This window comes from Pelophylax lessonae, assembly GCF_965119305.1.
Source record: "Pelophylax lessonae genome assembly, chromosome: 11".
Classification (NCBI taxonomy): Eukaryota; Metazoa; Chordata; class Amphibia; order Anura; family Ranidae; genus Pelophylax; species Pelophylax lessonae.
Window position 1 is genome coordinate 157,614,353 of NC_138778.1, and position 15,054 is coordinate 157,629,406.

Genomic DNA, 15,054 nt, shown 5'->3' on the forward strand with positions numbered 1-15,054 from the left:
ATCAAGCTAGAGGAAGGAAATAAAGATAAGCTATGGGCTCTATTTAATAGCATAGCTCAGTGTGCAGTTGGCTAACTGGCAATTAGAATGTATTGTTTGTTGTTTAAAGCTGAACTAAAGCCACAAAAATATTATTTAGGTATATTCCTCAATAGCCACAAAGGATATAAATCTACTTTGTGTGCACCATCTGCCTTAGCCAACCCAGATATTGCCAAAAAAAAAAAAAATAGCCAAAAGTAGCAGTGACATTATCAATGTACTGCACAAAGCCTGTGCTGAGAGCAGAGCTGTAGAAGGGACCAGGCAGACTCATCCACTACAGACAGAATGCTACAAGAGGGGGTGGAGACAAGACCAATCATCCTGCACAAAGAGAGATATCAGCAATGACTGGTCTTTGCTATAAGAAGTTCCTGCACAGAGGCAGTTTCATGCTAAGTAATTGCACAGATATGGAAAAAGTACACAAAGCACACCAAGATTCAAGTAAGAATACACATGTCTCTTGTATTTAGGCAAAATTTGCTTATCCCAGAGTTTAGCTTTAATGTGGTCAGGTCAGGTCAGTGAAAGATGATTGGTTGTTATATATGTTTTGCGCTTTGGCCTAGAGAAATGCCTATAATTAGCAATATTTATGATTTTAGTGCTTTGCAGTGGGGTAATCTGTTTAATGTACCTGTAGTATGCATCAGTATTAACTTTCGGGGGATTCTAAGGGGATCCATATAATTACAGTTGTATTCTGTTCATAGAGTTCAAGAAGGGAAAAGTGCAGAAGAGGCTTCTTAAGTAAGGCAAAAAGCATCAAGTATTTTGCAGTAACCCAGATAAACTAACCAGTTTTTTCTGTTTTGGAATTTTTAAACCAGTGGTCTCCAAATTGTGGCCCGGGGGCCAGATGCAGCCCTTTGCTTGCCTTTATCCATAATTTGGGGTACTTTTTCTCCCACTAATACTAGACACTACTCCTTCCACTGACACAAACAATGGGACATAATTCCTGCTTTTGACATCAGCAATGGAGCAATATTTCCCCCATTGACAGCAATAATGGGGTACTATTCCATAAACTAACACCAGCAATGGGGCACTATTCCTTCCACTGAAACCAACAATGGGGTACTATTCCTCTCACTAAAACCAAAGATACATTGTTTACTACCACTGGCGCCAGGACAATTTCTCCTCCCAATGGCCACAGTAAGGCCCCCTAAAGCCTGAAGGACAGAAGACTAGCTCTGTGTTTAGAAAGTTTGGAGACCCCTGTTTTAAACTAATCAGTGGTAAAATCTTATTGGTCACTTCTGCTTACTACATACTGCAGATCATAAATGCTCTTTAAACTGCTTAAAACAGGGTTGGACAGATGGACATAGGACTTCAAACGTAATAAAAGGCCTACAGCACTTTATAGCTTCCTTCCATTTTCTCATTAAGTAGGATAGGCCAAGTTGGAAAGTGTGTGCATGATAACAGGTATGGAAATCCAGGTATGGAAATTAATGTACTACTTTCTAAGGTATCCCTAAGCAACCCTAACTTGCCCGAGAGTCGCATTGGGAAGCTTGATGAGAGGGGAATCAGAACATTTATGGCCAGAATTTGCCCAGTAGGGTTTTTTTTTTGTTTTCTTTCTGCTCACTTGAAATTTAACTTCTTTCATGTTATAGATTATACAATTTTTATAAGCTAGGTGTTTATCAAAATATTTACCAGAGTCAAGGAACGTCCTTACCAAAAAATTGTATGGACTGTACAAAGTGATTCATCAATCACTATTCGTTTTTACCACCTGGATATTTCAATAAGAGGATATTTAAGCCAAAATGTATTAAAGTTTTAAAAAGCAAAAGATAAATAAGTTTATACTTTATCTGAGTGACCTGTCCATAAATATAAAGTCCTATGTTCTGTCCCCAGATCAAACCACAGTGCTAAGTGTTGAGGGCTCCTCTGTGTGCCTCTGCTTGCTAGGCAGTGATTTGAGGTACTCCAGATGACGTCGGGCATCCTCCTGGTTCTGACGTACATAATACACCAAGTAGGAAATGACCATGGCGAACCAACCAAACATCGTAACAAGCATTGCCACATCCGTGGTTTTCTTATAAACATTGCACATGTCAATTTCTTTGACCACTTGATGGAAGGGCTTGCCAGCATATTCCTCCAGTACAGAACTAGCACACACAATTCCACTGGAAGAACCAGGGTCCAACTCTATTATCCTTATGAGTTCTTGAAGATCACAGTCACACATCCAAGGGTTGCCAGAAAGATTTGTTCTTGCTTTCAGGTTAGCAAAGACCTCCTTGTTGACAGACACTAGTTTGTTGGAAGACAGGTCTAAGGAGGATAAATGGTCACTTAAGCTCCTGAAAGCTGTAACATCCAAACGACCCAGGAAATTGTGGGACAGGTCTAACTCTATAAGAACAGGGAGATTGCGGAAAGCATCTGAAGGGAGGTAGGTGATCTGATTGAAGTCTAGGTACAGTCTGTTGGTGTCATTGGGAACGTCTTTGGGTACTTCTGTAAGCTGAGCATTGCTGCAACGTAAAGTCTTGTAGCCATCCTCCTGAGAGGCATGACAGCCCTTGGGGAAAGTCGTAGCTGACTGGAAGCAGAGGGACATAAGGACCAAGCTGTGTAACAATAGCCATGTTGCTAATGAGCGCTGGAGGTACCAGTCCAAGAAAGGCATGGCCGGCCAGCAGCATACTCAAGAGAGAGGTGGTCGGAAAGATGAGGATCTGGACTTTTGGATTATTGGGTGTTTATATGATGCCTGAAAAAAAAGGAACCAAAGAATAAGTATAATAGCATGCATGATATGATAAAGCTTGCACAAAACAGGGACCCAAACCTCCTCCTACTACACAGGCTAATGACATTACGAGATATCAGGACACATACTTCTCCCATCCTTTCAATGCAATGGTATTCAGTACGGACATGTACCTCTCCTAATGCATTGATATCAGAGAACATACTGTATGTCTCCCCTCCTCCTAATGCACTGATATAAGGACACATACCTCTCCCATTCTTCTAATGCATTGATATCAGAACAAATACTTCTCCACTATTCCTAATGCACTAATAAAAGGACACATACTTCTCCCATCCTTCTAATGCAAGGATATGAGGACATTAAACTCCCCACTCTTCATAATGTATTATTATATGAACATATACCTGTTTTACTCTTCCTAAGATATTGATATCAAGACACATACATTTCCCTCCTTCCATTGATTTTAGGACACGTACAGTGGGTACGTAAAGTATTCAGACCCCCTTAAATTTTTCACTCTTTGTTATATTGCAGCCATTTGCTAAAATCATTTAGGTTCATTCTTCTTCCTCATGAATGTACACATAGCACCCCATACTGACAGAAAAACACAGAATTGTTGACATTGTTGCAGATTTATTAAAAAAGAAAAACTGAAATATCACATGGTCCTAAGTATTCAGACCCTTTGCTCAGTATTTAGTAGAAGCCCCCTTTTGATCTAATACAGCCAGGAGTCTTTTTGGGAAAGATGCAACAAGTCTTTCACACCTGGATTTGGGGATCCTCTGCCATTCCTCCTTGCAGATCCTCTCCAGTTCTGTCAGGTTGGATGGTAAACGTTGGTGGACAGCCATTTTTAGGTCTCTCCAGAGATGCTCAATTGGGTTTAAGTCAGGGCTCTGGCTGGGCCATTCAAGAACAGTCACTGAGTAGTTGTGAAGCCACTCCTTCGTTATTTTAGCTGTGTGCTTAGGGTCATTGTCTTGTTGGAAGGTAAACCTTCGGCCCAGTCTGAGGTCCAGAGCACTCTGGAGAAGGTTTTTGTCCAGGATATCCCTGTACTTGGCCGCATTCATCTTTCCCTCGATTGCAACCAGTCGTCCTGTCCCTGCAGCTGAAAAACACCCCCACAGCATGATGCTGCCACCACCATGCTTCACTGTTGGAACTGTATTGAACAGGTGATGAGCAGTGCCTGGTTTTCTCCACACATACCACTTAGAATTAAGGCCAAAAAGTTCTATTTTGGTCTCATCAGACCAGGGAATCTTATTTCTCACCATCTTGGAGTCCTTCAGGTGTTTTTTAGCAAACTCCATGCGGGCTTTCATGTGTCTTACACTGAGGAGAGGCTTTCGTCGGGCCACTCTGCCATAAAGCCCCAACTGGTGGAGGGCTGCAGTGATGGTTGACTTTCTACAACTTTCTCCCATCTCCTGACTGCATCTCTGGAGCTCAGCCACAGTGATCTTTGGGTTCTTCTTTACCTCTCTCACCAAGGCTCTTCTCCCCCGATAGCTCAGTTTGGCTGGACGGCCAGCTCTAGGAAGGGTTCTGGTCGTCCCAAACGTCTTCCATTTGAGGATTATGGAGGCCACTGTGCTCTTAGGAACCTTAAGTGCAGCAGAAATCTTTTTGTAACCTTGGCCAGATCTGTGCCTTGCCACAATTCTGTCTCTGAGCTCTTCAGGCAGTTCCTTTGACCTCATGATTCTCATTTGCTCTGACATGCATTGTGATCTGGAAGGTCTTATATAGACAGGTGTGTGGCTTTACTAATCAAGTCCAATCAGTATAATCAAACACAGCTGGACTCAAATGAAGGTGTAGAACCATCTCAAGGATGATCAGAAGAAATGGAAAGCACCTGAGTTAAATATATGAGTGTCACAGCAAAGGGTCTGAATACTTAGGACCATGTGATATTTCAGTTTTTCTTTTTTAATAAATCTGCAACAATGTCAACAATTCTGTGTTTTTCTGTCAGTATGGGGTGCTATGTGTACATTCATGAGGAAGAAGAATGAACCTAAATGATTTTAGCAAATGGCTGCAATATAACAAAGAGTGAAAAATTTAAGGGGGTCTGAATACTTTCCGTACCCACTGTATGTCTCCCTTCCCACTGATACTCAGATGTCAGGACACGTATCTCTCCCTATCGCCTAATGCAGATATCATGACAAGTACCTTTCCTCTCATACTAGTATACAGATACCCAGACATATACCCTTGTTTTCCCCATAATACACAGATGTCAGGATAGTTACTTCCCCCTTCTCCTAATACACATATTAGGTAGGTGCAGTGTGGTATGGTAGACAGTAAACACACAGAGTCTCCATTTGCAAAGAACGTTTTATTGAAACAGCAGGTTAACAGTACAAAACAGGCCAGGTGGGGAAGCCCACTCATCCGGTGCCACTTACATCTCTGCAGCAGAATGACAGCAGTCTGAAGCCAAGGGATGCCGACAGAATCTGTCCCGAGGAGCGAACTGCGGCCTGGCCTTCCTAGAGGGGAAGCTTCCTAGAAGGTAGACGCGGTTCCTACTCTCTCCCTACTCCTCCGGAACCTCTCGCTATCGCTGGCACTGTCTATTAGAATATAGCACGCCAAACCCAGGAGTCAGAGTCTTAAATAGACTCTGCTTGACCCAATATGGCCTCCAGGGTCTATTGGGGCATGTGCATCCAACCGGATCACTGCCCCTGATGACCGAGGAAGTCAGAGAATTTCTTCTCTCAACTTTCTCTCCAATTTGCATTGCCGCTGTGGCGGAGTCCTCCCGCCGACTCCACCTTCAGTGGAGAATACAGACTGCACCTGCCTACACACAGATGTCAGGACACTTACCTCTAACCGCCTCCTAATAAACAAACTTTAGGAACGTATTTCTTAATTTCTCCTAATACACAGCCCAGATAGCAAGAATAAGTTGCCACAATTTTGTGGCAGTGTTGAATTGTAAGTCTGTTAACTTGCTGCACATTTTCACTGGCAAGTTATACACTTAGGCTTCATTCACATGTCAGCGTATTGATCGCGGGCAGAATCACCGCAATTCTGCCCGCGATCCGGAAATCATTGCAAATCGCAGGACGATTTGCGCCTGCCGAATGGCGGTAACATCGCACAAAAAAAAACGCGGGACGCATGACGCCCAAAAAAGGTACAAGAGCTTCTTTGGGGCAATTTTTTTTGCGCGATGTTACCGCGATTCGGCAGGCGCAAATCGTGGCAACATCGCACAGTGTTTGGGGTGCTATTGCAAATCACGGGCAACGCACAGGCGTTCCCACGATTTGCAATGATTTCCCGCGATCACTACGCTGACATGTGAATGTAGCCTTACAGAGGATTTGAAGCACAAGTTCTAGTTGACACTTTTCCAATTTGTAGCAAATTTGTGTGGCAAGTCTCTACAAAGAGCAACGTTGCAATGGGGAGTCTACAGCAAGAGCTCTGCAAGTCTACAGCATGAAAATTCAGCCACAGTGACCCCTGTGGTGGGATGACTATTGCACAACATAACTAAACCAGAACTTGCAGCAGACTTTCAGAATATTTGCAAAGAAAGTTGATCTGGAGTCATGCAATGCGGACTTGCTGCAATTGTGCAACAAACGTGTGAAGCCTGTCAAGTCTAGCAATAGCTTAGCAAGTCATTTTCAAACTTGCAGCCCAATTGCTTGCTATCTGGGGGATACAGGTATCAGGCCACCTCTCTCCTCCCAATACACAGATTTCAGGAAACCTTTCTTCTGTAAATACACAGGTCCCTTTCACTTCCTCCTAATACACAAAGATCAGAACATATGCTTTTTCACCTCCTCTGAGCACATCCAGTTACGTGTGTGTCCCTTTTTTCATCTGCCATATGGATGAGATACAAGTATTTTCCTATACTATGATTAGATTAGACATTTATTTTCCAAGAGGGGAAATATTTATTAAGTATTTTCAAGCACCAGCGGCAACTGACAACATGATTATGTAGAGGTAGATTTTATATTACATAACCATAACAAAGCCTTGGTTCACCCCTCAGAAGATTTACTAACCGATTTGTATCTCAGGTGATTAGCAAAGGCAGTTTGGTATACAGAAAAAACATATTGCATCCATTGCACAGTTCCTCAACAGAAGCAAATTAGATATACCGCAACTCACTAGCAGAGCTGGATATAAGGTGGGCATTATTAGTTAGGAAATGTATTTCTATGTACTCTGATATTCGATTCTGTTCTCGGGCAAGCTGTGACTGAATGTCAGCTACATTTATCCATCAAAATAAAAGAAGCCTGTCATTCATGAGGAGAAAGTAAAGCAGCTAGCTGCTTTAGCTCCCATGTTGCCTCAACAAGCCCTTGGAGCCCATACATGGGCCAATTATTGCCAAAGACTGGATCAGTGGTCTCCAAACTGTAGCCCAGAGGCCAGATGCGGCGCTTTCCTTGCCTTTATCCGGCCCTTGAGACACTTTTCCTCCAACTGCCACCAATAATGGGATACTATTCTTCCCACTGGCACCATCAATGGGTCGTTTTTTTCCTCCCACTTATACCCACAATTCATCCTACTAAAACCAATGATGGGTTATTGTTTACTCCCACTGACACTGGCAATTTCTACTCCTATATGCCACAGTCTGGCCTTCCTAAAGCTTGAAGGACACTAAACTGGCTCTTTGTTTAGAAAGTTTCTGTTCTTGGGCAAGCTGTGACTGAATATCAGCTCCATTTATCCATCAAGACAAATTAAGCCTGTCATTCATGAGGAAAAAGCAAAGCCATAAAGCAGTTAATTGCTTAAGCTCCCATGTTGCCCCAACAAGCCCTTGGAGCCCATACCTTATCTGGCCCTTGGGATACTTTTCCTCAAACTGCCACCAATAATGGGATACTATTCTTCCCACTGACACCATCGATGGGGCTTTATTCCTCCCACTTATACCCACAATTCATCCTATTAAAACCAATGATGGGGCATTGTTTACTCCCACTGACACTGGCAATTTCTCCTCCTACTGGCCACAGTCTGGCCCTCCTAAAGCCTGAAGGACACCAAACTGGCCCTTTGGTTAGAAAGGGTGAAAACCCCTGGATTAGAAAATAATAAATCAGATAGGGTGCTTACTTTTTTTTGTTGCCATCATCCCTATACAGTACATTTATGACAATAAACCACTCTTGTTTGTGGGACTTTACAGCAATGCAAATATATAAACAAATTTACAAAAATCTCTGCAATCTTTGCAATAATCTTTGCAATAAAATGGTTGTTCATTCATATAAAGTACAACATCACAGTATAAACCAATAAAGTGAGATATTCCTACATCTGTTGTCAACACTGGACCTAATAGGCCCTCCAGTTGTTCAGGAACTACAATTCCCATCATGCCTAGTCATGTCTGTGAATCTCAGAATTTTACAATGTCTCATGGGATGTGTATTTTCACAACAGCTAGAGGGCCGTAGTTTGAGGATCCCTAGCGTAAACTAGGGATCGACCGATTATCAGCAAAGCCGATATACCGAGGGCCGATATGCACTTTTCCCGATATATCAGAATCGGCCACCAAGGCGGCCGATATTACCGATATTTTGGAAAGTGCTTTTACCGGAGTGATGCCTGCAGCTAGAAGCATCACCCCAGTACCAACGTCCATAGCCGACTGTCGGCTGTCTTCTAATGACAACCAATGCGGCTGAGACCCGGGCAAGAGACCCGGGCATCTTACCTGCACGGCCGCCGGAGACCCAATCAAAGCCGCATTCGGCTCTGATCGGGTCTCCATGCAAAAACCCGGAAGTGATGTCATGACATCACTTCTGGGTACTGGCGTCAGATTTTAAAAAGTGACAGCATTCAAAACAGTCAAACTTGGCATTTTGAATGCTTTTAAGTGGTGAGGAGGGGTTTGGGGTCTTTTAGACCCCCCAGATCCCTCCACAAGAGTACCTCTCAAGTAAAAAAATTAAAAATATTTTTTTTTTTAAATGTACGAAAATATCGGCCCATATCGGCCGATACCGATATGTGATGACCAAAATATCGGTATTGGTATCGGCAATGAAAAAAAGATATCGGTCGATCACTAGCGTAAACCAATCAATATACGCATATTGGGATTTCTTTTACCAAAAACATGTAGCAGAATACATACTGGGCAAAATTTCTGAAGAAATTTGATTTTTAAAACTTTTTTATGGGATATGTTTTATAGTAGAATGTAAAAAATATAGTTTTTTCCCTCAAAACTGTTATTTTGTTAATAGCGCAAAAAATAAAAAATTTAGTGGTGAGCAAATACCACCAAAAGAAAGCTCAGTTTGTGGGGAAGATTTATATAAATTTTATTTGGGTACAGCGTTGCATGATCACGCTATTGTCAGTTAAAGTAACGCAGTGCCGTATAGCAAAAAATAGCATGGTCATGAAGGGGGGTAACTATTCCAGAGGTCAAGTGGTTAATACAGTTCTCAAACAAGAGAAATATGTATTTCTGCAGCTAGGGGGCACTGCAGAGGAAAGGCTCCAGTTTAGATTGCTTGTGGGCTTTATCATGTAGCTCCTACAGTTGGGTGATTGTTGGGATACAGTAGATGATAGTTTCTGTCCTCTTAGGCCTTAGCTGACAGGTAAGAGGGTACATTTTACTGACAAATTCGTTTATCTTATTTAACCTTTAAATGATTCCTAAAAAGCGGTTGTAAACAAAAAAAAAAAGTGGCCGGAGTTGTGATGACATCACTCCCGTGCATGCGTACGAGAGCTGTGAAGATCTGGCACAGTATGCTGGACTTTCAGAGTGCATGGGCCGCTGATGTCAGTGGCTGTATGCAGGGTGAATATCTCCTAAACGGTGCACATTTAAGAGATATTAATTTTACCTACAGGTAAGCCTTATTATAGGCTTACCTGTAGTTAAAAACAGCAAAGCAGGGTTTACAACTGCCTTAATGTTCTCATTCATCACCGTCAGTAAATTGGATTCTCTTTTCTGATAGAAAAGCTTCAATTTGAAAATATTGTGAGAAGAAATATTCTTTTCCAAATGCTACAAAGATGACAAAAGTTGCCCTAAAGACACTATAAAATACATTATGTAATGAAATGATGAGGACCAGAATAAAAGTGCGAGTAACCTTTCCCTCCAGATTTCCCATTTCAGAAACACTCTTTCTGCTGCTTCTGGATCATCACAAAGGGCTTGATTTACTAAAGCTAGAGAGAGAAAAATCTGGTGCTGCCATGCATAGAAACCAATCAGCTTCCAGTTTTTTTTTTTTGTCAAAAGATTAATTGAACAAGCTGAAGTTAGAAGCTGATTGGCTGCCATGCACAGCTGCATCAGATTTTGCACTCTCCGTTTTTAGTAAATCAACCCCAAAATGTTTAATCACAAGCATCTTCAAGTAAGGAAGTGTTGCAAATCACGTCCTTCCAAAAGAACACACTCCCAATATATGCTTCAATAACTGAAAATGCATATTGGCAGGAAGCTTTTAAATTAATATGTGAGAAAAGGGGTGGTTACCTGTTCTCCTGTATAGTTGAGATGTTCCTAACATATACAACCCTTTTTATTCTATTCGTAATAAAAAATAAAAGTTTAAAAATTAAGTTTAGTTTATTTACTGAATAAGCTATACTTTTATTTTAAGCATAATACTTTTAAACATATTACAGTTCACCTTCCCAATGTAACAAAAGGACTTTCAATTTGTAAAACTACTCCACATTGAATTTGTTTTTCAATTTTTCCCAAAAATTTCATTTTGTTTACAGGAAAAAAAAAAAAAGAACATTTTTTTTTCCCCATGACTTAAAAATGTCTGTGAATTTTACAACTCTATTGACAACAGATTTAGGAATATCTCAGTTTATTGGTTCATACTGTGATTTTGTACTGTATATGAAAAATCTGTATGGTTTTATTAAATAAATATATACAAGCTGCGCTAGATGATAAATAATGGATATCGAAATACGTGCAAATATAAACACAATAATGTGAATAAAATAATCAAAAAATGACCAATGACTTCAAAATGAGTGAATAAATAAATAATATAGTGACAGTCCATAAAAAGTCCTAGTAAAGGTGACACAATGTGCACATTATAAGTAAACTAATGAATGGTGCTGTGTGATGATAACCAATGCCAGTGCTCAATCCGCCACCAATTGCTTACCAGAAGCAAAATAAATTGAGGCTTGTCAATCACCAGACGAAATGGCTATCAAAAAACGGCAGGGCTAGACCAATGAAACCTGTGGGATGTCCACAACCGGAAATATGCAGACCGTGTCACCAATAGCAACACTAATCCAACCTCAGACCAGCGGGTGAATATAGCAACCATCATGGAAGACGCAACATAGAAGGCTCCATAGTGTATACCGTTGCACCGTTTTATTAAAATAGAGTAGAGAAACTTAGATAAAAGCAGAGTGTTCGCGCTAAAAATCAAAACAGCCAACCGGCTGGAATGTCCGCCCATCCTTCCACGTTACGTGGGTGGTTTTATTAGCTTATAAAATTGTGTACAATAAAAGATTGCAGACATTTTTGTAAATGTGTTCATATATTTTGCGCTGCAGTAAAGTCCCACTGGGGTTTATTGTCCTATATTGCCAAAGACTAGGTCATTTTGGCCCTAAATGGATATGTCATTTAAAACTGGTATCTCTGGAGGGTTACGCCACCCACAACATATATCTGTTGAGATTGCAGCACAGATCACTCATTTTTTGTCGTCCTATTGGGCACAGGTAAGTGGCAACGGGGCTTTTGGGTATGGGTTCCAATATTTTTGTGGCAAGGGAAATATGGCACCAAAAATTTAAGTGATGCCAGCTTTTGGGTCTAAGCTAACTAGTTAAGGCTTAGTGTCACAATTTAGGAGATTGTGTTAGAGCAACTTTTCTTAACCTTTTATAAAACAGGGGAACCCTTGAAATAACGTTCAGGGAATCCCTTGTTAAAATTCACTATATCTAAAGCTTATGGTACATTAGTGTAATGGTCACTGGGAAGAATGTTCCTTACATTTGAGATTTTTGGGAATAATCTCCCCTTACAGATAGCTAAAAAGATCAGCGGTGTCAGTGGTTACAAATCCAAGAAGCAGGAATTACTAGAAAGGTGCGGAACGATAAAATTAGTTTTGTTTCATTTCGATCTGTTATTTAAATAATTTAATTTACGTAAACCCCTAAATTAGTTTTCGGAATTAGTTTTGTTTATTCATTTTCAAATTTGATTTAATTATATTAATTGTATTCTTTTCAATTATTTTGTATTTTATTTTCAATTCTATTCCATTCTATTCTTTATATTCTATTCCTTTTTTTCCATTACATTTGATTCTATGCTTTTTTTTCTATTCTATTCTGTTCTTTTACTGTATTCTATTCTTTTCTATTTTATTCCTTCATTTTCTATTCTATTTTATTCTATTCTTGGTAAAGGGTTAGTTTACTTTTACAAAAAAACTGCCTATGCAGATAAGGGGGCATCTGTATATAAAAGCAAACAGTGCAGCAATAACGTTGAATAATGCCCTTGCCATAGGTGTAGGTAATTTACATACCTCCTAAAGCCTGAATGAAATACTCCCAGGATGTTGCTAAGTGAGGCCTAGTCCTTATTGCTCACCTCCACCATCACAGGACTGAGTTTCTTCTCTGATTCAACACCCCTCCCATGCTCTTTCTCTCCCCTGACGCAGTAGTTTTGAGCTGCGTGTTTGAGAGCTCACTCCTGTGATTGTTGGGAGGAGCATAGTTACATAGTTACATACAGTGGGTACGGAAAGTATTCAGACCCCCTTAAATTTTTCACTCTTTGTTATATTGCAGCCATTTGCTAAAATCATTTAAGTTCATTCTTCTTCCTCATGAATGTACACATAGCACCCCATACTGACAGAAAAACACAGAATTGTTGACATTGTTGCAGATTTATTAAAAAAGAAAAACTGAAATATCACATGGTCCTAAGTATTCAGACCCTTTGCTCAGTATTTAGAAGAAGCCCCCTTTTGATCTAATACAGCCAGGAGTCTTTTTGGGAAAGATGCAACAAGTCTTTCACACCTGGATTTGGGGATCCTCTGCCATTCCTCCTTGCAGATCCTCTCCAGTTCTGTCAGGTTGGATGGTAAACGTTGGTGGACAGCCATTTTTAGGTCTCTCCAGAGATGCTCAATTGGGTTTAAGTCAGGGCTCTGGCTGGGCCATTCAAGAACAGTCATGGAGTTGTTGTGAAGCCACTCCTTCGTTATTTTAGCTGTGTGCTTAGGGTCATTGTCTTGTTGGAAGGTAAACCTTCGGCCCAGTCTGAGGTCCAGAGCACTCTGGAGAAGGTTTTTGTCCAGGATATCCCTGTACTTGGCCGCATTCATCTTTCCCTCGATTGCAACCAGTCGTCCTGTCCCTGCAGCTGAAAAACACCCCCACAGCATGATGCTGCCACCACCATGCTTCACTGTTGGGACTGTATTGAACAGGTGATGAGCAGTGCCTGGTTTTCTCCACACATACCGCTTAGAATTAAGGCCAAAAAGTTCTATTTTGGTCTCATCAGACCAGAGAATCTTATTTCTCACCATCTTGGAGTCCTTCAGGTGTTTTTTAGCAAACTCCATGCGGGCTTTCATGTGTCTTACACTGAGGAGAGGCTTCCGTCGGGCCACTCTGCCATAAAGCCCCGACTGGTGGAGGGCTGCAGTGATGGTTTGCTTTCTACAACTTTCTCCCATCTCCTGACTGCATCTCTGGAGCTCAGCCACAGTGATCTTTGGGTTCATCTTTACCTCTCTCACCAAGGCTCTTCTCCCCCGATAGCTCAGTTTGGCCGGACGGCCAGCTCTAGGAAGGGTTCTGGTCGTCCCAAACGTCTTCCATTTGAGGATTATGGAGGCCACTGTGCTCTTAGGAACCTTAAGTGCAGCAGAAATCTTTTTGTAACCTTGGCCAGATCTGTGCCTTGCCACAATTCTGTCTCTGAGCTCTTCAGGCAGTTCCTTTGACCTCATGATTCTCATTTGCTCTGACATGCATTGTGATCTGGAAGGTCTTATATAGACAGGTGTGTGGCTTTCCTAATCAAGTCCAATCAGTATAATCAAACACAGCTGGACTCAAATGAAGGTGTAGAACCATCTCAAGGATTATCAGAAGAAATGGAAAGCACCTGAGTTAAATATATGAGTGTCACAGCAAAGGGTCTGAATACTTAGGACCATGTGATATTTCAGTTTTTCTTTTTTAATAAATCTGCAACAATGTCAACAATTCTGTGTTTTTCTGTCAGTATGGGGTGCTATGTGTACATTCATGAGGAAGAAGAATGAACTTAAATGATTTTAGCAAATGGCTGCAATATAACAAAGAGTGAAAAATTTAAGGGGGTCTGAATACTTTCCGTACCCACTGTACATAGTTACATAGTTTGTGAGGTTGAAAAAAAACATCAGTTCAACCTATGATGTGTGTGTGTGTTTGCTGTTAACCGTACATTGTATATCCCTTTATGTTGTGGTCTTTAAGGTGCCCATCTAATAGTTTTTTGAAACTATAGATGCTCCCCGCTGATACCACTGCTTGTGGAAGAGAATTCCACATCCTTACTGCTCCGACAGTAAAGAACCCCTTACGTATAGAAGCAGTAATGACAACACTACACTTGACTTAACAATGACCTGGGAGTTTTACAGTTACGCTGTACTGGGAGGTATATAAATGGCCTACACCTATAGCATGGGCATTATTTAACTTTAGCCAGAGCTTCCCAGTTTATTTTTATCTACAGATGCCCACTTATCCGCCTAGGCAAATTTTTGGTAAAGATCTAACCCTTTAAGCAAACTATGCACACTGCCATTTGATACAATCACCCAACAACATCCCCCCAAAACAGTACCATACAGTAGGGATGCACTGATACCGATATCGGTGCCAATACCAAGTATTTTCATTAGTACTTGTACCCATGAAAATGCTCCTGATACCAATACTTTATGGTGCGATTTGCATCCATACAAAATGAATGGGCGTAAGTTGCACCACAAAGAATCACATGCAATTTGAACAGGAATGTGGTGGGATTCCTGTCTGAATCGAATGCGGTTTCCCGCACTGCTCCTGTGTGAACCCAGGCTGAAATCACTATGACAAGCCTGAGTTCACACAGTAGGGGTGGGGAAACGTTATTTCTGTTCTTTTAAAGTCTT

At 41.1% G+C, this 15,054-nt stretch overlaps 1 protein-coding gene across 2 annotated transcripts in view; it reads right to left on the minus strand.

The window, feature by feature from the left end:
• Nucleotides 1-1,679: 1,679 nt before the first annotated feature.
• The window catches only part of LRRC3C (leucine rich repeat containing 3C), a 38,516-nt gene continuing 25,141 nt past the window's right edge, over nucleotides 1,680-15,054 (minus strand). For both annotated transcript variants that reach the window (XM_082271408.1, XM_082271407.1), the window contains exon 2: nucleotides 1,680-2,794. In XM_082271408.1, coding sequence (XP_082127534.1) covers nucleotides 1,928-2,710 — 783 coding nt within the window. In that variant the 5' untranslated portion in view covers nucleotides 2,711-2,794 and the 3' untranslated portion in view covers nucleotides 1,680-1,927. The remainder of the gene's footprint in view (nucleotides 2,795-15,054) is intronic.